The sequence below is a fragment of the Eimeria tenella genome, genomic scaffold, assembly GCF_000499545.2.
Source record: "Eimeria tenella Houghton genomic scaffold, Eth_scaff16, whole genome shotgun sequence".
Classification (NCBI taxonomy): Eukaryota; Apicomplexa; class Conoidasida; order Eucoccidiorida; family Eimeriidae; genus Eimeria; species Eimeria tenella.
Genome location: NW_013541531.1, coordinates 94,782 through 121,731, shown reverse-complemented (window position 1 = coordinate 121,731; position 26,950 = coordinate 94,782). Strand labels below are relative to the sequence as shown.

The following is a 26,950-nucleotide window of genomic DNA, read 5'->3' as shown; positions in this document are numbered from 1 at the left end:
ACAGGTTGGCATGTGAGAGTGATATGCTTGTTGGCACGCATGAAAATATATCGGGGCATTTGTAGCGGTGCGCTAATAGGCGTTTCCGTGAGGCCATCTATTAAGCGCTTCACAAAGATATCAGAAATCTTTCCGTCAAATATGCGTTGCAACGTAAAGAAATGAATGAGTTATCAGGCATGTTTGGGTGTAAACATGGCGTAACTGCGTGAAGGAATGGCAATTTGTGGTCGCAGCAGAGTGTCCCCAGGGAAACGAAAAGCTGGACACCGGAGCGGGGGCAAAGGAAGCTGCATCTTTGTGCACGACAATTGGCGTGCTTGTGCACAGGGCAGTGCTCGCTCTTTATTTCCGTCTGCTCGCACTGCAGCTGGCACCCCCGTGAGTAACGTTGTGTCTGCGGCGAACACCGCTCCACCCACCAAGTTTTCTGTGTCATGATTGCTGTCCAACAAAACCTCATATGCAATCAAGCTATTGATTTGCGCGTTTCCGGACATACATAATGTCGTAGGACTTTAGTCCATGTTTTGAGGCTGCAGCAGCCTGAAACAACCGGAGATGTGTCCCCCATTCTCTAGGTAGAACCAACTGCTGCCGCAAGAGGCAGTCTAGGAAGTTGCACATTTGACATACAAGTTGAGAGAAGCAACGGGTAGCTTTTCCGCACTTGCGGCTTCGCAACTACGAAAACGTTGCCTCTGTGGTTGGGAGTTTGGAAGCATGACCTTCGTTAACATCGAAGGCGTGTCTGCTCCCAAGTAGCGACTTCATTCCTGGAAGCGTAACGTTCTAAGTGGAGCATGTGTCTCATTCATACTGTGAAAAGTTGCGCACTTAAGCTAACTTGCAGTTGAGAAGCTCAACAGGGAAGGTTGGTGGTTCAGGGACTCTCGCCTCCAAAAAAAAAGTCAGTCATGCAATTCTTACGCAGTATGGCAACATGAACAACTTTCGGCGATTAAGGAAAAACGTCGCTGTCTAGAAGATAGACAGAACTACTTGGGATATGTATCTGAGCCTGTTTGCTGGCTTAAAGGTTTATTAGGATATCCACCGTGCTCGAAGTACCAAAAGGCACGCGTATGGGCAAGGCGTTCGTGATGTGCTCGCGTGTTGCTTGTCTCCCCAAGCTCAAGATTATCCCACAACTGCGGCCACCAAAAGACAAACGCATGGCACTTCAGTGAGCAAAAGAAATATAATGTACCATACAATGCATATACGTATTACATACATACGGTGGGCGAGCGGCCAATGTAACTTAATTAGGGAATATGAAACACGGATACCGCTGCACGGGCTCCTACTCTCATCCACAATGAAACACATAATTTTGCGTGGTAAACGCATGATTTTGTAATATTTCCCTCAAGTGCCACAACAGTCGCGTCTGAATGACAAATCGATCCGCGCTGTGCCAAATCATTGCCTGCGCATTGTCTGCATCTAGGGCTCGCCTTCGGTTCGTAAATGTCAATCCCATGTTTTTCGTAGCATCTCTTCGCAATTAAGTCGTAATCCCATCGGTTCCACAATTCGGGCACAAGATCTCCCAACTGCACTCGCCACATCCGTGTCACAACTGCGTGAACGTAGCCTGAGAAACCAAATTTTTTCGAACTAGAAAAGGCAGGTGGAATAGGCTCAGTGTGAGAATGGCCAGCCTTACTTGTTCGCGGTGTAGAGTCAGGTCTTTGAAGGCCTTGAAGTTGCTGCAACATTCGAACGCAGGCTACTTCAAGTATGTCAAAGTGCTACAGCCCTGAACTACAAGGCATCCGCTGGGAATAACAAAGGGATATTCACGGCCCCTACGCACGCCTCGGTATTCTAGGAGAAGCAATGCGATTTTTGCAGTCTGCCTTGAAGTCACACAGACTTTCCACACGTGCACTGCACGCATCACAACGGCAATGAAGGCGTTGTGATGCGTGCGCTGCACGTGTGGAAAGTCTGCGTGGTATGGAGGCACACAAGGCACTTAGATAACCCAAATCTCTTTGAACCTGAGATTAAACTCATAACTACTATGTCCTGAGCCGTAAGCGTATGATGTTGCGTACTCGTGAATCACTTCGCTTGTAGCCTTCCAGTTGCCGTAGAACGCCTTCATAGAATCCGTCGTTGGTACACGTTGTACCTGAGAACAGAAGCCCCGACGTCAGCGCTCATTGTATTCCACAGCCGCCACACTTGCAAAGCATCGATCTCAAAAGACAATCGAAACTGTATGGCGTCCATGCTAGGGCTTGAGCTGTTGAAGCTGCTTTGTGTGACCGCCGAAACGGGCGTTCACTAAGAAACGTCCCGGAGGACCCCCTTCTTTCTCGCCACAAAATTGCGTCGGAAGAGGATTGCACTGCTCCCGCTACTACTGCATCGGCAAGTGCAGTTAGTCCCACGGTTGTTTTATGTACCTTTCCGCCTTTCCAGCACAGGTGCCAGTCGAAATGATGCTGCTCTTGCTTCTCACTCGCCGTCATTTCTCTCAGCATACCTCCATCCACTGTGTGCTGATCCCAACCAAACAGCTTTTGCTCCTTCACCGCAAAGTACTCCCCTATTACATCATGCCCCAGAGAAACCTTTATCACCTCTCCATTAAACAATGCCACCCTTCAACGCTGACATTGCAGATGAAAGTGACGATGGTGCAGTGGTGCAGCAACTTGTATCCAGGGGCTGAAGGAAGAAGCAGCAGAATAGCTTCGCCTGAAATAAAACTGTAAACGGGAATTGTTGTGGCGCACCGGGCAAGCCTTCATCCAGCCTCTCTCTCCACAGCCGCACATTAATGACTCCCTCATCAGAAGGGTCGTCGAGGGCTCCAGCAGCAGCCTTAACCTCGCGCTGAATGAAAATATAAACATGAAAAAGGCAACGAACAGGCAATAGTGGAGCTTCCGTAGCTCTTCCAGATGCAGTGGATCCCCAGTGTACAGATCCATTAGGTGCACCACGCTCCTACTGCGATGCTATACATGCGGGGATGCCAATTAGTGAAAGGAAAGGAGCTTCGCCGTGCAGCTTTAAGAGACACTCTGGCGGGGGAGAAGGAGCACTCACCGCCAAATCCAGTCTGTCGTAATATTCCAACTTTTCCGCGAGAACTGGTTGCGGCTGAGCGAAGCGACACGTGAAGGCACAGGATTGGCAGGAGGCTATACGGACGATGCAGTGGTACACGGTCGAGAAGAGGCGCACGCCCAAATCACGACAGGCCGCGACATTTTAAAAAAATAAGCGAGCAATCGATAGAGAGTTCTACTTTCTGCTCTGCTCTGAATGCCTTTATCGGGTGGGTTACCACTGCTAGCGTCACTAAGACCGGCACACGTGGGACAAGAAGGAAGCTATGGTCTTCAAGCATTCAACGGAAGTATTTGGTGAGGTAGGTGTGATACGGTATCACGTGCCACGCCATGCAAAAGCAGCCACGCAATCTGCAGTTCATTGGGTTCCAGCAGCATGCTTGATGTACTCCTTTGCTCCATACGAGCAAACAAACACATTTTACCATACCCAGTTGTCCCAGTATGTGCCGCCGCTCCAAATGGGCTGCTTCCCCCACTTCATGAAGTCAGACTGAGATAGGGGCGGTTGCGCCTTGCACTCTGGGTCAGGCAAGTGGCTCAGCAGCTGAGGGCCGCCCATTGTGGGGGCAGAGTAATGCATATACAGCTCGTGCAGGTGCTGACTCAGGGAATTGTGCATGGCGTAGTTCTGCGTCCGCACGCTTTCCCTAATGCGTAGAGCACGTCAAAATGGTCTTTATATTCCTTAGAAGGGCTTAAGTATGCGTTGTGCCCACTTATTTCGGTTATGTCCTTCAAACGCGAGGCGCGGCTTCACTGACAGCCCCTTCCTCCTGCCGTCCCTTATACCCTCACTCCTATCTCCGGTAACTAAAAATTAAGTTCCACGCTTGTGCTTTGAGCCTGCATAAAAGCCCGTGGAGACTACGTAGGCAGGGACTGCTTTTAATGACACCGGCTTACCGCAGTTGGCCTAATGTCCTAGGTACGATGATGGTGGAAGCAACCTATGATCAACCGACCATAAACAGAGCCGAAGACGTAGACAACTCTTAGTACGAAATTTCGTAAGTTTCACGTTCACGGAATCAGGTAATGATCCAAATGAAGTGACTTAGGTTTACTCCATGAGGAGTTATTCCTGTTGTTCCTTCAATGTCGGGTTTTTCTGCATGTGGTTCCAGCACCGGAGCATTACGATAGCTACTGTGACACTGGGAACGCTCAAACTTCGGGTTTCAGAACTGCTGTTTTGAAAGGCTTACGAAGGGCCTGGAGTAAACCCAGCAAAGGGCGAGTTGAGCTGCCGTCAGTCCGTATTCGCGTCCTGCCTTTACCAGCTCCCCCATCAACCACTGGGCCCAAACAGACCTGAGGGCACCCATCGGTAAGTAGAGAGGGGCTCTGAAGCGCTTATCTCGCAGTCCTTAGTGCGGGGAGCCCATGCCTCACATCAAACAATCTTTTTCGATTACAGAGAGCCAAAAGGTGTTGGGTGAAACCGCACGTTTACGCTCTGATAGCCTTACCTGTGCGTATGGTAAGTAGACGGCCACAAGTTTGCCCGCCCAGTAGACGGCCCGTACGAAAGGTAACCGAAATCTTCCGGCTGCCTGTATCGGTAGGTTCCGATGCCACTTTCCAGCTCGTCCTGTCCCTGCCTCACATCGGGGCCTTTCGAGTGAAACCTGCACGCAACAATTCAACTTTTAGCCGAATATTTCACTGAATTCACCATCTTGTAGCACTTGAAACACCGCGCCTCTCACAGTTTGCTTAAACGAACGCCACTCAAATGGCAGTGAAGGCAAATTCTACCGAAGATGCACGGATGTGCAGACACTAGTTCCGCATCACTTCCAGTGAAAAGCTCGTCGTGCTCGCTCAATTCGATGGATTAAGTATCCACTTCTTGGAGCACCAGCGTTTCCGTACACAAGATTCTTCCCACTACGGTGCGCTTCCATATTTAAGGCAATGCACACTAAGCCTGTATTCACATACTAACGTGAGCATATTGTAGGCTTCTATGCACACACGTGTACACACTTGCATGTATACTTATTAATGGGCATTCATGCAGATCTCGGGTTGACGTATATGCGTGCGAGTATATGCGTGCGAGTATCAGCGTATGCAGACCTCTCCGGGTCGAGGTACTTCCCAGTTAAAATGCCTCCCGCAAGGGCCCCGTAGGCGAGCACAGGCACACCAAGCCTCGAAGCTATCTCAGGGATGCCTGAAAATAACCCAAAACAGAAACTTACTAGCAGCTTATTTAACCATGTTTCAACTCAGGTTTAAACGCCACACGATTTCAAGATACATAAAGACTCTCGTTGATATGAATCGCCAGTAGTCATCGGGGAAGCGCCAATACCTGAAGTCTCTAACTCGTTGCGGTGCATTATGTTGTACAGGTGCTGAGAGGAGACGATCCGTGGCAAGCTCATCTGTAGGGCAGTCCGTGGTAAGGTTAAAAGTGATACAGCCACATATACAGCCATACTATGGTGTTTTCCTTTCCTTAAAATGACTTTACACTGCCCGCAGATCTCGTGTCAGGTAGTGTTGAGTGCTATGTGGTAAGACTGCGCCTACCACGCAACTTAAAATAATAATGTATTTTTGAGCGGGACAGCAGGGCAGATCACAACGGTTGTTGGTACCACCTTGGCTGTCTTAGCTCACCTCCTCTGCAGCTTGAACCCACTTGAAAATCCCAAACGCCGTTTCGTTGCTGACGCCTATATAGCGCACCTGAGAGCAAGCCCAGCATACTGCGACACCCAGCTCTTTGCTGCAAGATATTGGAAATGAGGATCCTCTAAATCTGAACATTAATCCTGAGAAAATTTACAACTTGCAGATCATCTATTTATTCTTATCTACTTCCCTGTTTTGTCGTTTGTACAGTTCCCTGGTCTGTTGATTTTATTAAAAAAGTGACTTCTAACCACAAAACAGCGTCAGCCAACTAAAGTTGTTCGCCAGCTTCCCTGGCTCGATACCGGTACGGAGACACTGCAACGCAAGCTAGCTACACCCACTCTCCACTTTGGAGGTTAATAGTGCGGAGGAATACAAACCAACATACCTTCCCCTTTTGCATCAGGCCCGAAAGCATTTCCAGCTGCTCTTCAATGGGTACCGCATCCGGCCTCTCTAGCTGCATGGGACTCCCACATGAAACGTACACTGCACGGCGTATTTCCGATTTTGGTGTCGGGCAACAAGGTCCCTAGATAACACATTTTAGCATTTGCAGGGCACTAGGTGACTTAAGTGGACATACGCCCCAGCAATAAGTATCTTCTCCGAGCTCCTGGCGGGGTACGTAGCGGTTAGGGTCGGACAGCTGGAGAATGTCGATGCAGTCAATTCCCAGCCTATTCAGCATGTTGTCAACTGCTGCTTCCAAATCTCTCCTGCCGACATACGACAAACGCGTAGCTCATTAATAGTGCAGCGCCTGTGCTTTGCTAATGATATAAGACACTGCTGTGCCGTGTAAGGCGCTGCTGTGCCATTATACGAAAACAACATAGCTCATTAATAGTGCAGCTACTGTGACACGCTAAGAACACAAGACAGTGCTGTGCGCCCATACACTAGTAAGGGAGTCCAAATGGCAATCAGCCTCACGCCGTCAGTTGTTGAGTCCCATATGGCTCCCGAGCCCACCAGCCCATGGGTCTCGCCCAGCGGATGCTGCCTTCTGTTTCTCTCCCAACCGTTAGAGAGGCGGCTTTGACCGCAGCAGCGGCAGCAGCAGCAATTTCTGAAGCACTAGCTCCAGCTTCGGCCGCCTCATGAGCAGCAGCACACCCTACCGCCTCTTTTCGCTTCCGTTCAAGGGCAAGCCGCTCGTAGTCAAAGGCTCCCAATGAGCCACTAAGTAGCCGCACTGAGACACACAGTTGCTGGGCCTCTGCGCGCAAATGCCCTTCAGCAGCAACTGCTGTAGCTGGAAATGTAGCTGCTGTTGCGGAAGACGCAGCAGCTTTGTCAGGAGAAGCCGAAATGCTCGTTCCGCTTCTTCCACCTCCAAGGCCCCTATACTTTCGAAAAAATCTACGCAAGACCCCTCGGTGGCCACTGCCACAATGCTGTGGGGCGTGGGGCAGTGGGTCGAGCTCTCCTACATCCTGGGCAGCAGAAGTATCCCACAGCGACACACACCGCCCCTGCTTAAACCTACCCAAGCCTTACCAGACCCTCCTCAACCCTTGTTTTTAGCATCCTGTGGAGACAGTGCAAATGCAACAAAGTCGGCACACAAGGAGGAAATCTGGTTCTCACGTAGAAATTAATACCATAGTCCTCATACGCTGTGCACAGCATCTTGAAGGCTTCTTCGTCCCCCTGCATCATGTTGCCACCAATCAGAGATGTACCTACGCATAGACTGCTGACTAGCGGTCCATCCTGCTGAACTCGCTGCTGCTCATACTGCTCCTTATGTCCACTCTTTTGCCGCGGCTCGTGCCGCCCTATCTGCTGTGCCAGCGGGGAACCGAGGCGGCGGTAGGTGACTCCTGCAAGTATTGCAGACGGCAACAAGAGCGCATGCATGGTTTTCGATAAACCAGGTACTCAATTTACAGCACCAAAGGGGACTTCCTTACCCGCAACAAGTTCAGGATGCGGCAAACGCAAGGCCACAGGGAAGGCACTTTTAGCCTCTTCGGTCTCCTTAACCTTTCTCAAGGCCGCTAGGCGCAGTGCCAAAGCGGCATTCTTCTGAGACTCAGCTCCAGAACAGGGATTGCTAGAGGCCTTATCAATCGCTCTTTTGGGCACCTTCCGAATGCTCCTCCTAGGATCAAGCGGACCCTGTCCTCTTCGTGCGGCTTCCAACCTACGGTGGCGTGGCGCACTCGTATTCCCACCAAGTCGCAGCTTTGTGAACGCCGAAGGTCCGTAAAGCCGACTGCTAGGGCCGATGAGCCCATGTTCAGGAATGCCAAGAAATTGTGAAAAGCTTCGTACCTCTGAAGATGCCAACTTTCTCAGGCCTCCCCAATGCGCCTCCCGCGGAAACCACTGTGACCCTCGATGGCAGTTAGTCGGGTAGATCTGCGACAGACTGTGACGTACAGGCCCCTGCGAGTGAGAAAGCATGCGGATGGCGGTCAGAAAGGGAAAACTTTGGAGAAAGCCTAGCGAGTACACTCCGCAAACGATGAAGAAAAAAGAGCGCCATCCCTTGCTAAGACGTGGAGTCTCCATCGCAGGCATGTTCCCGATGCGCAGATAGCGTCCAACACATGGGGATGATGCAAGACACTAAATTCATCGCTCAATGCCCATTTCGCTCTCTCGCGCAGTCGAAAACGTCTTGAAGGGAATCCAAGAGGCCGCTGAAGTGTTGCGGTTACTGCTCTGGAGGGAAACACCTCATTTTCCACACTAGACTCGAATATGAAATACAACAAGCTAGTGTTCAAGCTGTTCACAGGCCCCAGGTTTATGAATAGGATGCACAGATCGAGCAAGATCTGTTACTGTGGCATGAAGGGCCGGACAACATAGCGTCCTGGAACGCAGAGACCATGAGGACCTTGCTTGTGAACATACTAAATATAATTCAAACATTGGCGGGTATGGCTTGTACTTATACACCGGCAGATGATATAATGGGGAACCCTATGCCTACGGGTTCCTGCCAAGGGATAAAACTGCGCTTGTATCAACAGCATTCATTCCAGCCAAATCAGTGCTGTCTTGGGGGCTGGAACAAAAGGGAAGAGTTAATAGTCCAGCGGTATATACTAAAAATGAGTACAAACGATGCTGAATAAATTGGCGGTAATGAAAGGATTCATAGCAATGCAGGAAGACCACCTCGCAGCACGGATGGCCGAGTGGTCTAAGGCGCCAGACTCAAGTTCTGGTGGACGCACGTCCGCGTGGGTTCAAATCCCACTTCGTGCATTGATCCTTTGTCCTAACCTCTTTTTTGTCCTAGCACACTACATTGTCATATTTGCTGTTAAGCTCACGATTTTACCCTTCTGTTGTTGAAACTTCATAATGTTGAAGTAGTTAACTGTGTTGTCCCACCTTGTTTTGTCACACTCAGTGTCTGCGTCCGTAGGTTCTGGCTCTCCATTGAAAAACATTGTTGCAGGCCATCACTTAAAGGTGCCCACAGACGGCACGCACTGAACTTTTTCCAAATCACGGACGTACTTTGTTTTCCTTCTGCACCCTGGCTACCCTCCATACCCATACTATGTATCTGTGACGCCACTGTTCGCTTGCAAGGAAATAAATGCGCCATACACTCAATGCAACCCCAGCTTCCCGGCAAAAAGCCTACTTATTTGGCTAAGCAGGTTCCCAGAACTACAAAGGCTTCCCGTAGCTGTGTACGCCTGAGTGTTGCAGCAAATCGGCTTGCATCTAAGACACTGCAGGAGAGTAGCAGCACTGACAGCAACATCTGGCGTTGCTTTGAGCCCAGAAGCAGTCAGCTCAACGAGCTGCCCTCCGTCCGTCCATCCACTGTGGTATACCTTGTCACACATTTTCGTCCCGTCACACGATATCCCAATGCTTCAGCAACACAACAAGAGATGTGCGAGCAGCGACGGGACCCCCAGGGGTTGAAAAACTGCAAGAAGGCGAATAAGGACTGAGAATGATAATCGCCAATACGGGTCCTCAATGAACCAAGGAGAGGCAGGGGCGAGGATTGCACGGATGGCCGAGTGGTCTAAGGCGCCAGACTCAAGTTCTGGTGGACGTACGTCCGCGTGGGTTCAAATCCCACTTCGTGCATCCTTTTTCCCTTTCACCTGATTAAAACGGACGCTACGAAAACAGCACCTCTCTGTCAGCTACGGGCGAGAATGCTCACGTTTATGTTAGCCTGCTATGCAAGCTTAAACGTGGTTCTGTTCTAGTGCATCTCTGTTCACGCAGTGCACACAGGTGCACACTCACGCCATTTGCACATATACCTGCTGCACACTACTCGACGCCAAAGCTGCAAAGGCTTGCGTTTCTGCAGCCGCTAGAGTATCTGCAGTTCCTCAGGGCCACTGTGTTGCTTGCTGCCAATCTGCTGGGAGCCACCTAATTTGCAGAATTTTCTACTTGAACCTCAAATGCATGCACGCGTGTACTCCCGTTCTCGTCTGTAGCTCAAACTTACACATCAGTTGCACTTCAAGACGAAATTCCTCGTTGATATACAGTATGTACTGTTTGCAAGAGTATCTACACTTCCAGATGCATACAAAAGTACAGTATGTGCATTAACGTCTATATACGCTTCAGTCTGTATGCACATTTGTGCATGTGCACGGCCGTTTGAGGGCATATGGGCCACATCGTAAAAGTATGAAGGTGTTAACGCTTCAAATCCACGTTAAGCATGAAGAGTTTAAGTCCGTGAAGAAAGCCACGGAATTTCGCGTACACCAAAAGGCGCCTCAAAATACACAGAGACAAACCGTTTAAGGTCCATAACTAGCAGAGAATCAAGGTCCCCTACAGTGGGACCAATGGTACAGAAAGCTCCAGATCTCCTTCCTTGATCCTAAACCCTAAATATCAAACCTTCTTTCTCCCGCCCATCAAAAGACGCACTCAGTTGCAGCTTCGTTTCGCGGTGCTTCCTGGTGAACGAAGAAGAGACTGGCTCAAATGGAGTAAAGGCCCCTATCTTTTGGGCCATCAATGTCGCCTTATTCAAGGAAATACCGCATACACATTAAATCTTTCTACAGAGGTTTAACTGGACCGAATCGACGGCTCAGTCTTCAGTGGCATCCGATAGGGAGGCTCCCTGTTTTAGACGGGCCTCTTAGTTCGTCTCTTCGTAGGTTGCCATTTATTTGGCTCTTCTGCACTTCTCGACTGTCTAGGCGAAACGAAAATATGGGGCCTTCCGAGTCGGTTCCGGAAATAGTCTTCTGGGAACCACTTAACCCCATTTTCGAGACTAGCCTCCACGGCCTCAGCCGCTGCACAACGCAGCCATTTCAGATCTAAGAAAGGAATTATGGGACGGTGAAGCCACTCGGGAAGCTGTGCTGATCTATCTTTCGTGGGGACTCGCTTCAGGGCCCTTTCGAGAGCCTTTTTGCCCTCGTCCATCGCCGCAGCAACCGCTGCAGTTGCTGCACTTGCTTCAATGTCGTCCGATGAAGGTATGGAAGCCCCTTCGGAGAGCTCTGAAACCTTCCCCGGGTAAGGAATCGCCTGAAGGGGACAGGGGTCAACCAAGAAGGAGGAAGGGAACATTGTCTTAATGGCGGTATGGTTCGGGGACACATGCAGTCGCCTGTAAGGCCCTGGCAGTAGCGTTGTGCTGCTAGGGGGAAGCACGGCGAGTAGCTGCTGATACGGTGAGATAGGCTGGGCGTGGGGGAGAGTAATCCGAAGCTTTGGAGCCCTCAGGGCCCCTAAATCTGAAGCCAAAGGTGAGTAGTTGTAGGGAAACTCCCAAGACCAAGAAGGGGTCCCACTGTGGTAATAATGTAACAAAAAGAACAGTCCTGAAATATACTTCACGCAAAGCTCGTGACGGAACACCCCAAAAGGCACTCCACGAACACGCGTAGCTGATGAAGAACTCCCTCCTAGTGATCCTTCTTCGTGGCTTCCACCATCACCGGATGGAAGGAAGCTTACACGGCCTTCAGCTGCCGCGAGGTCCTGGAGCGGAAATTTAGCCGCGTAGTATTCTGCTGCACGCTCTTTTCTCAGAGGACCTGGCGATCCCCCTGGCTCAAAGTGCGGCCCTTCCTGGTGAGAGATTAAAGCGAAGAATCGTATGAGTCTCGGGAGATGGATTTGGGTCTTGCGGGTCAGGGGGCCCCCTAGCACTGGGAGAGCCCTTGTGTACAATTGCAACAACGATGAAAATCCCCCAGCGTAAATATTTATGTGAGGCAGTGCAGGCAAAAAGTCATTCCCCACAAAGAACGAAAGAAGGACAAAGTCGTCCACCAGACGGCTTGCCTCCAGCTCTTGTAATTGACGCAGAGATGCCCCCAAAAAGGGCCCACGCGGGATCCCCCTTAAGGATTCCAGGGGATTCTGGCACGGAGGAGCCGCAAGCCCTACGCGCCGTATGCCTCTCATGGCTTCTGGCAGCTTCTTTCGCAGGCCTACCCGCGACGCTGCTGTAGTCGTGCTTTCTATTGAGGCACCGGTGACTTGCCCTTGTGGTTCTGCTGCCGCTGCCACTATTGCTGCTGCTGTTCCTGCTTCGTTTGCTGCTGCGGTGGCAAGCGAGCGAACAAGCTGGTGTCTGAGAGAATCAATACACACAACTTCGAAGTCCTTCGCTGTATAACGCAGGAAATCACCGGTAGCAGGCAGCAAAAAGCCACTAGATGCAGGTAGCTGCCCCTCCTCCTGTTGCTGTGGCTGCTCTTGCTGCTCTTGTTGCCTCCCCTTCCCTTCGCCGTTGCCTGCTTCACTTTGTTCATGAGGCTGTGCGTCTTGCTGTCGTTGCCGTTCTTGCTGCTCTTTCTGTTCTTGCTGCTGTTCCTGCTGGCTCCGTAGAGCGTCTTGAATGCGCAGCAGCACTTGCCTTGCTGCTGCTGCGCGTGTGCCTCTAAGAGACCGCTGCTTCTCCCTCAAGATCAGCAGCCCCGGTCGCTGCCGAGCCAACGCCAACACCAGTAAGTCTGCGTCTAGCCCGTACAGACAAATGCGGCCAGGAAGTGCGATCAGCAGCTCAGAAAGGTCCTGCTGCTGTTGCGGCTGCTGTTGCTGCTGCTGTTGTTGAATCGAGAGCTTGTCAGATGCAGTTTCACCAGGTGGCGCTACCTTATCTGTTGGTGAGTCTGCAGCAACGGGAAAGGCGACGCCAGCAGCAGATGATGCTGCTGCTCGCGTCACGTGCCGACTTGCAACAGCAGCTAACTCCTCAAACGATGGCGGCAGTAGCACGCGAAACGTGGCTGCTGGCTGCTTCTTCCTTCGCTGCAGCGTTTTCCGCTGCTGCTGGTGCTGCTGCACCTCACTGCTCCACGCTTCTGCCAAAGCAGCGTTTGGAGAAGCCCAGCTACCCCTGGTCAACAACTGCATCAATTTGTGCTCACCTTCCCCAGGCACATCAGCCCCGCTGAAGACTATAGCACGCATTGCGCCCCAAACTTTGCTGCTGCGCTGTTTGTACGCAATGAAGCGTCTCAGTGTGCTCTCTGCAACAAACATAAAATGTGTCCCAGGCCCTATGCTATTTGTGTCAAACCGGTTGTCCTCTCGTGAGGGTGCTGTTGTTGCCGCTGATGCTGCTGCGGCGGCGATCCCTGCTGCTGCTGCTGCTGCTGCAGTTGCATCAGGTGAAGTGCCTGCTTTAGAGGCTGACAGGAGTGCAGTTGTTGGAGCGGTTGCATCGTCTTGAAACAACGGCCGCTGCTGAAGTTGCTGCTGCCGCTGCTGCTGCTCCCGCTGCTGCCGAAATCGCCGGCTGCGCTGCTGTGCTAACTTCGCAGCAGGAGGAACCCCATCCAGAGTAACACACAGGAGGGTGCGGGGCCTCACAAGCTTGACAAGTAAGTCAAGGTACGACAAGACTCGCTGCAAAAGCAGCGGCAGATGATGTTGCTGCAAAAATGGTTGCAGCAGCTGTTGCTGTTGCTGCAACAGACTCACTGCAGGAGAGTCCGGAATGTGGCCGTGTATGCAGAGGTGTAGCAAAGCATTAAAGTCTATCAGCAGCGCATCAATGGGTATTTGCTGCTGTTGCTGCTCATCTTGGTTGCGCTGCAGCAAACTGAAATCGGCGCCTGCTGCTGCTGATGCTGCACCAAACGTGCCTTGGAATTGCTGGAGCAGCAATTCTTCCTCCCTTTGAAGCTGCTGCAGCATCCGTTCCCTCAAAACATCCTTAGCAGCTCTACTACTGCTGGTGCTACTGCTTGTTTTGCTGCTGCTCGTGTTGCTGCTGTCACTTTGCCGCGCCGGCCTGCGCCAAACATATCTTTGAAGGGGCTGCACACAAGTGGGGAACTGATTACATAGCCAGCGATAAAAGTGCGGAATGCCATTTGCTGCTGTGCTGCTGCTGTTCCTGGACAGAATCCTGCAGGGGGCCGGGTATTTTCGCAGCCAGGGGTATTCCTCGGAGTCGCCGATGCGGCGCCAGTTGTGGCCACAGTTGCTGCTGGTGCTCCTGCTGCACTCAGCAGCAACAGATGCAGAGGGAAACACATGGAAGGCAACAGATCGGCTGCGACAGCAGAAAGGGGCTTGGCTCGTTTTCTGTGTAGGCCCCACTAGCTGGTAGGGCGGGAATCCTCCCAAAGCCACCGCTAGCTCCTTCAAACTTAGCACCAGCAGAATCCGCAGCAGCAGCTGCTGCTGGTGCCTCAAGTGCGAAGAAACAGCCATGCCCGGTTCCGATGCTGCCCCCTATCCAGGGGCCTCATGGTTTGGGGGCCCCCATGAGGACTGAGGGCCCCCACTTAAGGAACGTAGCCCTCTGTCCTTCTCGTGACTTTCGGGAGATGATGGACTGGTGAGGAAACATACAGCTTTACTATTCTCCAATATAAGAAAATATTTTTTGGCTGAGTAGCAGCAGCAACAACAGCAGCGGCTGCGGCCGCAACAACAACTGCAGTAGCTGCAGCCGCATAAGCTGGAGGCTTCCCAAGCACAACATTGTCTTGCCTGCATTTATGCCCTAAGGTCCTGTTATTTATACATCTGTCTGGCTGTATCAAGGCGCGAGGTATGCAACAACAGAGCATGGCTTCGGCTGTAGGCAGAAGGGGTCTACTCTCTAGACCTGATACCAGAATCCGGAGCATATAACTCGGGCAGTGCCTTAAACGTATTTCGGACCAATAACCGATTGTTTATTTCCAATATATATATATTTGGGTCGCCAGGGGCCCTGCCTGCCCCTTCAAGGGCCCCCCTCTGCCCCTGGGCTGACAGCTCTGATCACTGAAGCAGCCCCTGCGGCAAAATGAGTTTCTCCTTTTCCCTGAAGAAGTCATCGGCTGCTAAGCCCGCAGCTGGAACAGGAGAAGCGCCAGCGGGAACTGTGCGGGCACCTCTTGCTGTGTTTCAAGAGGCATTGGAGGCTGAGGCTTTGGAGGCTGAGCAAGAGCAGCAGAAGCCTTCTCGCTTGTCATTATCTCATTTCTCCCGCCCCGCAGGCAAAATAGATAAGGAAAAAGTGGAGAAGTTGCTGCAGCAGGACCCCCAAGCTCTGTCCTACGATGAGGTGTACGACCAAGTCAGCTGCAACGCAGCCAAGGAGCAGCAGCAGCGCTCGCATGCTCACTACACTTACCTTGGATACACAGAAGACATCAAGGACAAGATAGCCAAGGACAACTTAGTGGCAGACACTCTGGCAGCAGAAGCAGCGGCGGCCGCTAAAGCCACGGGGGCTTCGACTAGCCCTCTGGGGACCTCACCGGGGGCCCCTGGAGGAGCGTCGGGGGCCCCACAGGCGCGTTACATTGGAAAGTTTGTGGTGAAGGCGCAGCGGCGGCAGGTGGAGAAGGAAATAATTAAAGAGAGGCAGATGAAGAAGGAGAGAGAAAGGGAGGGAGCAGTCCCGGAGGAGGTGTTTGTGACTAGCGCTTACAAGGCTCGACTTGAGGAAAGAAGGAAGATTATGGAGGAACTGGAGCGACAGGACGAAAGGGATAGACAGAGTGCTGCAGATAAACAAAAGGATTTGTCTTCATTTCATTCCTACCTGCTCAAGTCAGGAGCATCAACGCGCAGCGCCGTTGGAGCCAGTCCGGCTGCAAGTGCTGCTGCTGGCGCAGCAGCAACTGCTGCTGCAGCTGCTGCACGTGCTTCTGCTGGCCACAGGCAGCCGGAAGCAGCCGGAGCAGCAGCTCCTGCAGCAAAGTCGGGGCAAGTGAAGACTTCGCCTGCTGCACTAAAGGCCGAGAGCCCAGCAGCAGCTTCTCACAGCCAGTCCCCCCAGCAGCAGCAACAGCAGAATAAGGAGGAGAAAACCTCTGTCAAGGCAGAGCCCGCGAACGACGTCCACAGCAGCCCTGCCACCCCCAGCGGCAGCAGCAGCAGCAGCAGGAGGACTCCGATAACAGAAGACATGGTACTGCCGTTTAAGAGGTCTGCAGGGCCCAAGACTTTGCCTGTCCCCGACAAGCTCTCACCTGCTGACATTGCCGGCGCCAGGGCTCGGTATTTACAACTCAAGAAGTTGAAAACGGAGGCAAAATGATCGAACAGGAGGTTAAAATAACAAAAACTAGGGGGAATGTTCATCGCTGGGCCTCTTCTAGCACTACACAGTTTTGTTACTTCATCACTCTTTCACTCTTATGTCCCCAAGTTATGGACATGTGTTTCGACAGAATGATGATGGCAGTGGTAGCCAAACTAGTTGGAGCCAACGATGTAGTATTTTAGTTGGAGACAGCGTAAAAGAGAGATTGGAGTGTTTGAGAAGCAACTGAAGCGGCAGAGGCACAGCCAAACAAACTTACGGCTTACGTTTAAGTGCACAAGCGCAGTTCCGATGGCCAAGTTAAGCTTTCTACGCTGTTTCACTCGCGCTACACATGCGCATAGTGGACAAAATATTATCATCTATTATGAAATTGTAAGTATACATACACGTACTTACGCATTTTTGAATTTGTGCTTCTATGCGTGCATGTAAATATATATATGGGAGGATGTATTTGTGTGTTTGTGGCGATGCATAATGCACGTAAGTACTCATCTAGAGCACTTATCGTATTCACGTGTGTGAGTGTATGTTCACTCTCACGAATCCGGACTCCACAAGCGCACAGAGGCGGCAGTACTTTTCATGGCCAAACTTGTCTGATGCCCGTCAGTCAGCGACGAACATCTTCAAAGTTCCAGAAGATAGTGTTCATCGTTTGTGCATTGTCAACTCTTCCCCTCTTTGTGCCTCCCCTCTGTGGTTCACGGAGAGAAGTCCGTGCGACACCGTTAGTTAGGCGCACACAATGTGGGGCTCAGGGTACTGCATGTTGCTTTAACTATCTACTGGGCTTGCCAGCGCAAACGTGGAGTTATGTGCAGCTAACTCGGTTGCAGCTACGTCCCAACTGTTAACATCGCCGCAACAGGGGGTGTAGAACACCACAGAAGCGAACCCCACAAGCTCATTCAAACGATTTTTGAGGTAAGGCGGGTTTGCGTTTGCCTTGTTCTTCCCCAGATGCCCCTATGTGGCCCGCCCACAGCAGTGGGTGGTGCTGGCACCCGTGCACGTTGTTCTCTCTTCTCAAAAGACACAGCTCAAGCTTAAGTTTCCCGCTGTGGTTAATATGGCCAAAGTGGGCAGTTAAAAACCTTCACGAGCACGTGCATATGCCCACACCAGCAACCTCTGTTGAGGCATTGACACACACCAGGTCTGGGAGACCGGCGTGTATGGAATGATTGAATTTCTTCTCAGTTTCTCGGCTCTGCTTTATTTGCTTTTATTTTTTTTACTAAGTTAGAAGAGACATAAGGAGGTGGAAGCTAGATGAAGGCAGACATACGTGGCTACTCTTTACTGCTCTTTACTGCTCACACCTACCTCGCCCAGCAGGAGGGCAAGTGTGCGTGCGCTCTTGGCGTGTTAGTCGTCAGGGCTTTTAGGGTTTTTAGTGATATTGTTTTACCTCATGGCAGTGAAATTGATTCAATTAATTTTTAATTCCTTAAAAGTGCTATAAAGGCTAAAAAACAGCGGAAAAATAGACGGCAAGTCGCCCCGGACCACTGGACCTGGGCTACAGTTCAGCTTGCTAGCGCTGTGGTGGCTGTGGCTGCTGCGGGATCCGTATTTTTGTTGGTTACCTACGTTTCATTTAATAACTGTATTTAGAGTTGCATTTGGCCAGGTGATCTTGTCATGTGTATATCATTAGAAATACAATTCCCGTTTGGTGCGCTTCGTCCTACTCTGTCTCATCTTGCTGCCGCGAGACGCTCTGAAGGTGCTCCGGCCTTCTCTCTTGTGAACCTGCTTGGTCCCTTCCTTGTTTGGTTCTCCCGAATTTTTCTGCATTTTCGAGAGGAGCGTCTCCGCTACAAGGCCCACAGCTGCTCTGCGCGCATTCTGTCTTCGGTCGCTCCTCTCCGCTGTGCGTCATCAGGTCTCAAGCCTCAGCGGGTTTGATTCGGCTTTTGGCCCTAGTTTGTTGGCTTTTTTGGTGCGCGTAGTGTCTCTCGCATCTTATTAATACTCGCGTCAGCCTTTGGGTGTTATGGATAAGGCGAGGGCACAGCGCGCCTTTTCTTCCCTGTCTTATCCCATTCGTCTGTTTCAAAATGAAGCCTCAAGTCAGGACAGCAGCCCCAGCTGCCACGGACTCTGAAGATGTTACAACGGCAGCCCTGATCGACGGGTCCCCTGCGTCGGGGACCCACAGTGGTCGCTCCCCTGGCGCAGTAGCCCCGGCTACAGTAGCGGCACCGGTAGCCGCAGCTGCAGCTGCAGCTGCAGCCGCAACCGAAGCAGTTGCTCTTTTGAGCCCAGGAGTCGCGGGAGTTCCCCAGAACTCCGGCACTGTTGGAGATTCAGGAGTCCCTGTGCAGGTACTGCGCGTGCGTGGGCGAACAGACATGGACCACATATTGAGCTATGTTTCAGCTGCGCACAACTTGCAATTTCGTTCGTTAGAGAAGCAGTGGGGCCGGGAGGCGACTATTAGCTCCGCGGACAGCGAATATGTGCGACAAGTGCAATCACAGCCAAGGCCTCTGAATGCGCCCCGTATGGCACTGCTGCTGCTGTTCATGGTTGCCGTTTTCATCAGAGGCTGCACTTACTGGGGCTGGAACGGGATGCAAGACATGCTGTACAAGTCAGGAGCTTATGCCTGGCTGTGCGAAGAGGAGGGGGAGCCCCAGAGTTGGCAAACTGTCGGGTCTGTGGCCTACATAGACTGCCCCAGCCGCAAGAATTCAATTAACAATCTGTATACCTCAGCGTTCGCTGCTAACTTCATATTCTCAGCTGCAGGGGGCCTCATATTGGACCGCGTGGGGCCCAAGCTGACGTTGCTGGGCGCGATAGCGCTGGACGCCGTGGGCTGGGGCTTGCTTGCTGGGGCTTCGGATTCTTTTGTGTCCTACATCCCTGCCCTTGTTTTTATTGGAATGGCTGCTGATCCGGGCTATTTTTCTCTGCTGTGCGTCTCCAACTTATTCCCTCAAAGGGAATCAACTGTGCTTGGAGTGATGGGCTCCGTGCGTTCTCTCTCTTTCGCCATGCCTGTGATCATGGCTGAAGTCTACAAGAGTGCATCTTTCGAGCCGGGTGACTTGTGGAAAGTCCTATTGTTTTACATTTGTGTTGGCTTGGGAGTTGCCTTGTTGGTTTGCATTATCTTTACTCCCTGGCGCACATTCTGGGGAGCCGAGGACTTCAGGAATGAACACAGGAAAGCACAGGCAGAAAGCCTAAGAAAACAAACACTGAACAGCCTGCCTCTGGCATTCTTCCAGCCTTGGCTTACTAATAGCGTTAGCTCCGCCAACCCTTCGACGATCGCCAGCAGCAGCAGCAGCAACTGTCGATACAAGCTGGTGCTGACTCCGGAGGAGTACAACGAGGTGTATGGGGCTCTAGTGCGTGTGGAGTCGTCTCATGCACCGGTTGTTTCTGAGTCCTCTCTTTGTCGGGCTTTGTCAGACCCGAGATTTTTGTTTTTGCTGCCCATTTTTGTCGTCAATTTGTTGCGAGTTGAGTTTTACACGAAGTCTAACAAGGAACAGATGGCTCTGTCCGATGGCAGCAACCTGTATGCCTTGTTTTCAGCAATGAACATCCTCTCTTTCATCCCGGGGCCCCTTATGGGGGTTCTGAGCGACCGTTATGGGGTGCTTTCTGTGTTGGTATTCATTAATTTTGCGGGCATGTTCATGTACGCGCTGCTGCTGCCAGAAAGCTTGGTAAGCAAGGGTTTCTCTGTTGTTTTCTTTTGGGTATACGCGTCCTTCGTGCTAAGCAGCATCTACTGCTACATTAAGGCCCAATTCCCTAATAAGCTGTTCGGCTCGTTGGCGGGTTTATGCTCGCTTGTGGGCGGCTGCTTCGCCCTGACCAGCATCGGCTGGTACACCCTTTCCACGGACACCCTGGCCGACCTTGCTCCCCGCAACTTTTGGGTAGTAGATTTGATTATGGTGGCAGGGGGTCTCCTCGTTTGTTGCGTGCTTGGGGTGCTTATTTATCTTGACAAGAAACAGAAAAAACAGAGAAAACACAACCGGCAGCTAGAGCTGGAGCAGCAGGAACAAGAGCTCCAGGAACGAGAAGACGCGGACAAGCACAGCGAAACAGGAAGTAAAATGCGGATGCATGCACTCAGCGGTACTGGCAACGCACTCGACACACAGGACACTGTAGCTGAACTCAATGGAGCAACATCGGCGGCCGCCGCAGCAACTGCTGCAGTAGCAGCACAGACAATGCAAGTAGGAGGCTTTATAGAAGTCTTGGGCGCACCGGAACGAGTTTAGAAGGCCTGGCAGCAGAAAATCTCAAGCGCCAGCAGCGAAGACGGCGGCAGCAGCATCAACAGCAACCTGCATACTGTTTTTGCAGTTAACATCAACGGCCTACGCACCAATTAATGGTGGAAGATTTTTAGCATAATATCTTAAGTGCAGTTATGTATATTTATGCATGTATACATATGTTTATATAATTATATATCTGCAGCAGCAGCAGCAAGGAACAGAACGGATGCGACAAGAGCGAATGCAACAACAGTGAAAGGAAGCTACGGCCGTCGACTTCTGCATTCGTGTTTACACCTCGTGGCAGACATGCAGGTGTATGCACATCGATGTAAGTGTGCTGTGCCTGAACATTAACACTTATTCACACGTATATGAATATATGTGTATTTAAGACTACGTATAAGTATATTGCAAAGTAGATGTGATTGCATACGGTGTATGTATATTACATAATTTACTCACATTATTTTAGCATTGTTGTAGACCCAGAGCATGTATGCACACTAAAGTGCATAGGTGCGTTGTCAATATGTTAAGACAGGTATGGCCTGGCCACATGCACACATGTACACAACAACCAAGCCCAATGAACTGAGTATGCATGCGTGCAATCATATCTGCATTTGCAAACACCACCTTGCAGATGCCCCTCTGTCAAAGACAGTTTTTGGGAGAGGGCGAGGTTGATTGAGCTGTCTCCGACGAGACGAAGTTGAAGTGGCGAGGGGCATCTGCAGAGGGGCTCCGAGGCCCCCCATTTTGCTCGAAGGGCCTTCCGGGGCCCTTCTGGTGCATTGGAGATACCATGCTTGCATACACCTAACGCGCTTTGTTGGGGCTTTCCAAGGTCTCCCACCTCTTGGGGTCCTCCCAGTGGTGGAGGGGCCCCTGACCGTGGCAGCTTCATTAGAAAAGGGGAAACACGCTGGTTCTCCCTTCGTTTGTTATGTTCAGCCTGTTCATAGTGGCCGTAGAGTTCACCCAGCATGGCATTAGTACATTGTTGCAACACTAGTTTTAACTCCGTTCTTGTACTGTACTGACCCCTACACAACGGTTTGGAGAGCAATAGGCAACACTGATTAGCACTGGCAGTGGCAGCAGACGGCAGCGATGGGGGCTACTGAAGTAACGACGTCGCAATTTTCGGAACTAGAGCAGTAAGGAATTTTGGAGTTGCCGCTTTTGTGGCCTCGTTTGCCTGTTTGTTAGCCTTCCGTCTTCCTCTCTGTTTAGTGTACATGTGTCGTGCCGCTCGTTTGGTTGCCTCTAAACACGCAAGACTACCTTCGTTTTCCCAGTGTGCGTAGAAAATATGGCAAATGGCACGGCAGTAAATGCACTACGACGAAGGAAATTGCTGATGATGTAATAATATTACTGGAGTGATATTGGAAGCGAATACATTCTTAATGTGACAGTTAAGCAGTCTAGGTGAGCTCGCTGAGGAGAAACCAAAAACAGACGTATCCGTCCCCCGAACAAACTTTTCAATTTTACAGTTTGTGCCTTTCTGTATTCGCCTTCTGGCTTTGTATACGAATATATTCATATGGTAGCACCAGAACATACGCACGCATGCGTAAATGTGTAGACATCCATTTATGCATGTACAAGCAAACCCGCGCGTGCAAGCATATATGTGCGTATTGTATGTTTGCACAGTTGTGAACGCAAGTCCTCGTATGTATTCTGCTGCCCATTCGTACATACACCCGTACATGCGTGTATGTCACACAGGTACATACAAAAGCACTTTGAACTTGAGCATACACATAATTTTATGCTTTTACATACGTGCACATGATTGCGTAGCACTGTGTGTGTATGCTTCTATTCGTGTTTACGCGTAAACATATGCGCACACGATCCAGACCTCACTCTTCTTGCCGCTGCCACGAGGCCTTCTTTCAGTTAATGCCGGAGACATCATTGAACTCTTCTGATATGGCTCATTGGGTCTAATTTGCCTGGCTTTCCTTCTTTTCCTTCTCAAGCTTAGCCGCCTCCCGCATTTCTTTCTTGCGCTGTCTCTCTTCTGCTGCCTTTTTCCGCGCTTCCATTTCCTTTTGTTTGTTTTTCTTTGCCTCCTCCTCCTTCTCTTTCGATACAGTGTAACCCTCAAGCAAACCAACAGTCAAATTGAACACGGGGATGGCACCGGGCTCCCTGCGGTATTCCCTTGCATCCTTGAAGTACTCTGCAGTTTCGCTTGTTTTCACCTCCTTTTCTGCCAGAACATATTCGCAGGGAGCGTCAGCAGTGAAGAAACCAAGACGCTCAAATTGTAAAGCGAACTGCGGGGGGAAAAGCGACAGATCAGCCGCGTCAGCCTCCACAAAACCGCGGTAAACCTGAACAACAACACTCCAACCTCTACGCCCTGGGCATTACACTATAAACATCAACGCTTAAAGGGCAGTGTAAACCTCCTCTATACCAGGACTAGGGCTTAGATGCAAAGATCGTACAAAAACGTTCATATCATAAGCTTGCCTGTTATTGCCCGCAAACTCTAAATTCCAGAGCCTGCACGCTTAACCTTCAGCGCAACTTACCATGAGGGAGTTGGTATTTATGTTGTCTCTCCAGCTGCCTTCTGGTTTGGTTGGATCTTCTTCCTCGGGGAAGGGCTTTGTGAAGAGGCGGTCGTAGAAACGCAGCTCAGCCCTGAGAGACAAGCAAGCAAGTCTCAGCCAAGTGAATTTACGGCTTACATCGCCGGCTTACATCGCCGTCAAGAACAGCACAAATTTAGCAAATATCCTCAAACAGAGCCTAATTAACCACCGAATTCTAGATCCTACACTAGACAGCCAGATTCCGAAGCCCTAGACCCGTATACCCCTACACCTTAAGCTTACGGTACTGCATATTTGGCAGGTAGCCAATGAATGGTTCCTTTGACCTTTCTGCCATCGGGAGCGACGGAACAGTTCAGGGTTTGAGGATCGTAGCTACAGATGATGGCAGTAATGTTACCGTTTGCATCCTTCTCCACCTGCAGCCAAACAAAGTCTATAAATCGTGAACTCAAACCCTCAGCCCGTCATTCAGCGACCTACATCCTGGGGCATCATCAAGTATGGCTGAGCCACGAACCGTATCTAAGACTTAGCCGTGAACTGTTAGTACTCAGCAATCATACCCTCCCAAGACCAGACATGCAAGCTTCCCCGTGGCAATCCCTAAACCCTGGAATATGTACCTCGTTGCATTTGATCCAATAGGCTGAGCGCAGTCGCACTTCTTTGCCAGGCGACAATCGGTGGAATTCTTTTGGTGGATTTTCCATGAAGTCTTCAGCGTCGATGTAAAGCTCATTGGTGAACGCCAGCTGTGCACGCACAAAATAATGTGGAAGGTACAGGCCAGCTTACTTTTTAAATAGTCAATCTTATAGGTGCAACTACAGCGAAACCACAAACAGCGCTCGAATGCACTAAACAATTTAAAGATGGAAAGTGTGCATAGAATGCAGTGGACGAAAAGTGACTTAGCAAGAGAAATAAATTGCTTGAGGTTTGGAGTGGTCACAGCCTGCAGTTTAAGTGTGAAATTGGGTTTGGAGCTCAAGCCTGACCTGTCTGCTGCCTGCTGCGGGTCTCTTGGGATCGCTTGGGATTGTCAAAACTTCCTCCGCACCAAAGTTTGTAATTTTAACCAGCAGCGGCTGCTTCACGGCGAAGCGGCGCGGTGCTCTCTCATCAAGGTATTCTCTGCATACATACCCGCATGCAGCTACGTATTATTTCAAGCACACAAACATTAACGGAGAGACACCATCTAATGTCTACACCTTGGACTCCAAGGCCTCAACCTGCGTTGTCTTAGAGCCTCGAAACCCACAAATTAACTGATGCACCTCTCAAAAAACTCATTCTACAGTAAAGAGCTCTTTTCTTGAAGGCTTTATCCCTGTCTATAGAATTTTGTACCGTTAAAAGCAGCCTGCTGCTCCACGCTACTTCCACGCTACCTGTTCATTGAACGCTGCTGCGTAAGCTCTGAATCCTGAGCCTCAATGCCTGACTCACCGAATGCATCTTTCAAGAAGTTCAATTTGAATTGTTGAGGGCCTCCGTGCCACTCCAACTCTTTCGCAGAAATCTCGAATGGCAGCTGGAGGTACACCTCGGCGACGGAGGGCAGAAAGTGTCGACAGACGGGGGTCGTCCCAGCCAGCCACTACCTTTTCATTTACCAAAGCCAATAGTTTGCTGAGCCGACAAACGCAGTCATTGGTCAGCCCGTCGATTCAAAAATACGTCGGCAATTAGGTTTGCGCGCTACCATTAAAAACAAGTGAACACCAATGAGGAAAACACAGCATTTCACTACACTATAAGAATGCAGCAGCGGCGGTCTCTGTTGTTTTGGGATGATCCTGAACAACTGTCAGAGCGTGAATGCTCACCGTTTGCTCATGACGGTATATGTGACATTTAGCCTTGCGAATTCAATCTGTCTAGTCCTTGTAATCCCAAGAGCCTCTTGAAACCAGTCATACAGCTGTCTGTTTAGATCGAACTCTAAAGTGCAGATTGAATGAGTTATCTTTTCTATTGAATCGCTCTGGCCGTGGGCATAGTCATACATAGGGTATATCACCCACTTATTTCCTGCAACGAAGTAAAACCCGAAGCCCTAGACTAATCATCATGAACAATGGGTGGATCAAACAGTCAGTTTCCTTTGTAAAACTCGAATTTTAATTGCAAAGCCCTAGCCTTAACATTCTACAAGGCCCGAAATACCCAATCTCAGGCGCAGAAAACAGCGGATAACACAAACTCTTGACTACCGCGTCTCATGGCTAGAACCTGTCTGACCTGTGCGTGGATGTTCCTTCTTGAGAATGCGGTACATGATCGGGTCCCTCATGACCACGTTTTTGTGGGCCATGTCAATCTTGGCCCGCAACACGCACTGGCCCTCCTCGTACTCCCCATCACGCATCCTGTACACACCCCAGAAGTCTGAACCCTCAGAACAAAGTGACTCGCTAGGCATTACATTGGAAACAGCAAACCCGAGTTCCCTATCCTACACCTTAAATGCCAAAACATATTTCCTCCCCTTTGCGGCCCACAGTGGACCTCGAAAACTCAAAACGGTGAACAGAAAATGAATATTCACTTTCGGAAATGCATTAGGTTTTCTTCGATAGTAAACTTGTTCCTGTATGGGCTGTCCTCTCCCGGCTCAGTAATGCTGCCTCTCTTTCTCCGTATCTCCTCCAGAGAATCGAAATCGACGAAAGCTAGGCCCTTTTCAATTAACTGCTCAGCCCAACTATACAGCTGAGGGAAATAATCTGAGGCATGGTACAGGTGGTTTCCCCAGTCGCCACCCAGCCACCTCACGTCGCGCAGGATTGACTCGATGTATCTGAAGAGGAGAGCATGACAAGATGAATTAAACATATTGTTCAACAGGGCTCTATAACTGCAAATTTCTGCAGTTGAAGGAAACAGTTGGTTGTTTTATTGATTTCAGAGAGTAGAACGGAATATGCAAAGGTTCTGTGTGCAAACTAATGCCACGAAACTGCTGCGAAGCTAACCATACACTAAAAGTGGAGAAGCAACTGAATGGGATCAACAAGGCCGACCAGAAAACAAGTATTGCCCACAACAAACAAGTTGCCATCGAATCAATATCACTGAGGCCTGGACCATGAGCCAGTGGCTGCAGCGGTGGAGCCCACAGCGCTGACCTCGTTTCTTCTTTTGTAGGATTTGTATCATCAAATCTCATGTGGCATCTGCCGTTGAACTTCTCAGCTAGACCAAAATTGATGCAAATCGACTTCGCGTGACCCAGATGGAGGAAGCCATTGGGCTCTGGCGGGAATCGAGTGACAATAGATTTGTGCTTGCCCGAGGCCAGGTCTTGTTGCATTATCTGAGACAGGAAGTTTACAGGGGCATCGCTGCCGGAAGCCGCTCCTCCTGCTGCAGCGGTAGAATCAGGGGATGACACCTCGTTAGATTTCGCCATTCTGCATGAGAAAGGATGGCGAGGGAGGTGAGCCGAAAGGGAAGAAACTGTGAGCCGCAGGAACAAGTCTAAGATGGGAAGTATAGCACTGTCCTTCACGTCGGCGCGGCTTATGGCCCAACGGAATGCTCCAAATCGCATAAACAAATCAAATGTAGTCTCAAACTGCTATAAAAAAGCCCCGGTGGGACCAACACCCCGCAAAGGGACGCAAGGAGCAAGCTACTGCGAATCGACAGAAACTGCCTATGTTGTTGCCCCTGCGGAAGCGGCAACTTGTCCGCAAACTGGGCAGGAAAAATAAGCAGCAAAAATAATCTGATTGGATAAATTAAAATAATTTAATTAAATATATACTTCAGGATTTTCGTCGGCTGAGCGCTGCTAAGCAAAGGACAGGCCGCCAGTAGTAGCCCATAAGAGAGCCCCACAACAAACAGCCCCAGTTG

General features: G+C 50.5%; 5 protein-coding genes across 5 annotated transcripts; 2 read left to right on the top strand and 3 right to left on the bottom strand.

Annotated features, from left to right (window-relative positions):
- Nucleotides 1–998: 998 nt before the first annotated feature.
- Nucleotides 999–8,279, bottom strand: ETH_00009445 (uncharacterized protein; the record flags this gene model as incomplete). The annotated part of the gene is made up of 19 exons (XM_013373595.1): nt 999–1,151; nt 1,461–1,559; nt 1,673–1,715; nt 2,067–2,143; nt 2,421–2,563; nt 2,754–2,853; nt 3,070–3,123; nt 3,526–3,745; nt 4,002–4,045; nt 4,304–4,409; nt 4,568–4,726; nt 5,181–5,277; nt 5,419–5,491; nt 5,730–5,798; nt 6,136–6,207; nt 6,334–6,466; nt 6,684–7,186; nt 7,341–7,576; nt 7,667–8,279. The coding sequence occupies 19 exons, from the start codon at nt 8,277–8,279 to the stop codon at nt 999–1,001; spliced, it is 2,994 nt and encodes a 997-aa protein (XP_013229049.1).
- A 2,562-nt stretch (nt 8,280–10,841) lies between these two features.
- Nucleotides 10,842–14,399, bottom strand: ETH_00009440 (XRN 5'-3' exonuclease N-terminus domain-containing protein, putative; the record flags this gene model as incomplete). The annotated part of the gene is made up of 1 exon (XM_013373594.1): nt 10,842–14,399. The coding sequence occupies one exon, from the start codon at nt 14,397–14,399 to the stop codon at nt 10,842–10,844; it is 3,558 nt and encodes a 1,185-aa protein (XP_013229048.1).
- Nucleotides 14,400–14,982: 583 nt separating this feature from the next.
- On the top strand, nt 14,983–16,224 carry ETH_00009435 (uncharacterized protein; the record flags this gene model as incomplete). The annotated part of the gene is made up of 1 exon (XM_013373593.1): nt 14,983–16,224. The coding sequence occupies one exon, from the start codon at nt 14,983–14,985 to the stop codon at nt 16,222–16,224; it is 1,242 nt and encodes a 413-aa protein (XP_013229047.1).
- A 2,075-nt stretch (nt 16,225–18,299) lies between these two features.
- ETH_00009430 (uncharacterized protein) lies at nt 18,300–20,495 on the top strand (the record flags this gene model as incomplete). Its single annotated transcript, XM_013373592.1, has 1 exon — nt 18,300–20,495. The coding sequence occupies one exon, from the start codon at nt 18,300–18,302 to the stop codon at nt 20,493–20,495; it is 2,196 nt and encodes a 731-aa protein (XP_013229046.1).
- A 1,964-nt stretch (nt 20,496–22,459) lies between these two features.
- ETH_00009425 (glutaminyl-tRNA synthetase, putative) lies at nt 22,460–26,642 on the bottom strand (the record flags this gene model as incomplete). Its single annotated transcript, XM_013373591.1, has 10 exons — nt 22,460–22,852; nt 23,057–23,168; nt 23,363–23,499; nt 23,707–23,835; nt 24,082–24,217; nt 24,536–24,718; nt 24,916–25,120; nt 25,331–25,458; nt 25,638–25,889; nt 26,218–26,642. The coding sequence occupies 10 exons, from the start codon at nt 26,640–26,642 to the stop codon at nt 22,460–22,462; spliced, it is 2,100 nt and encodes a 699-aa protein (XP_013229045.1).
- Between the last annotated feature and the right edge of the window lie 308 nt (nt 26,643–26,950).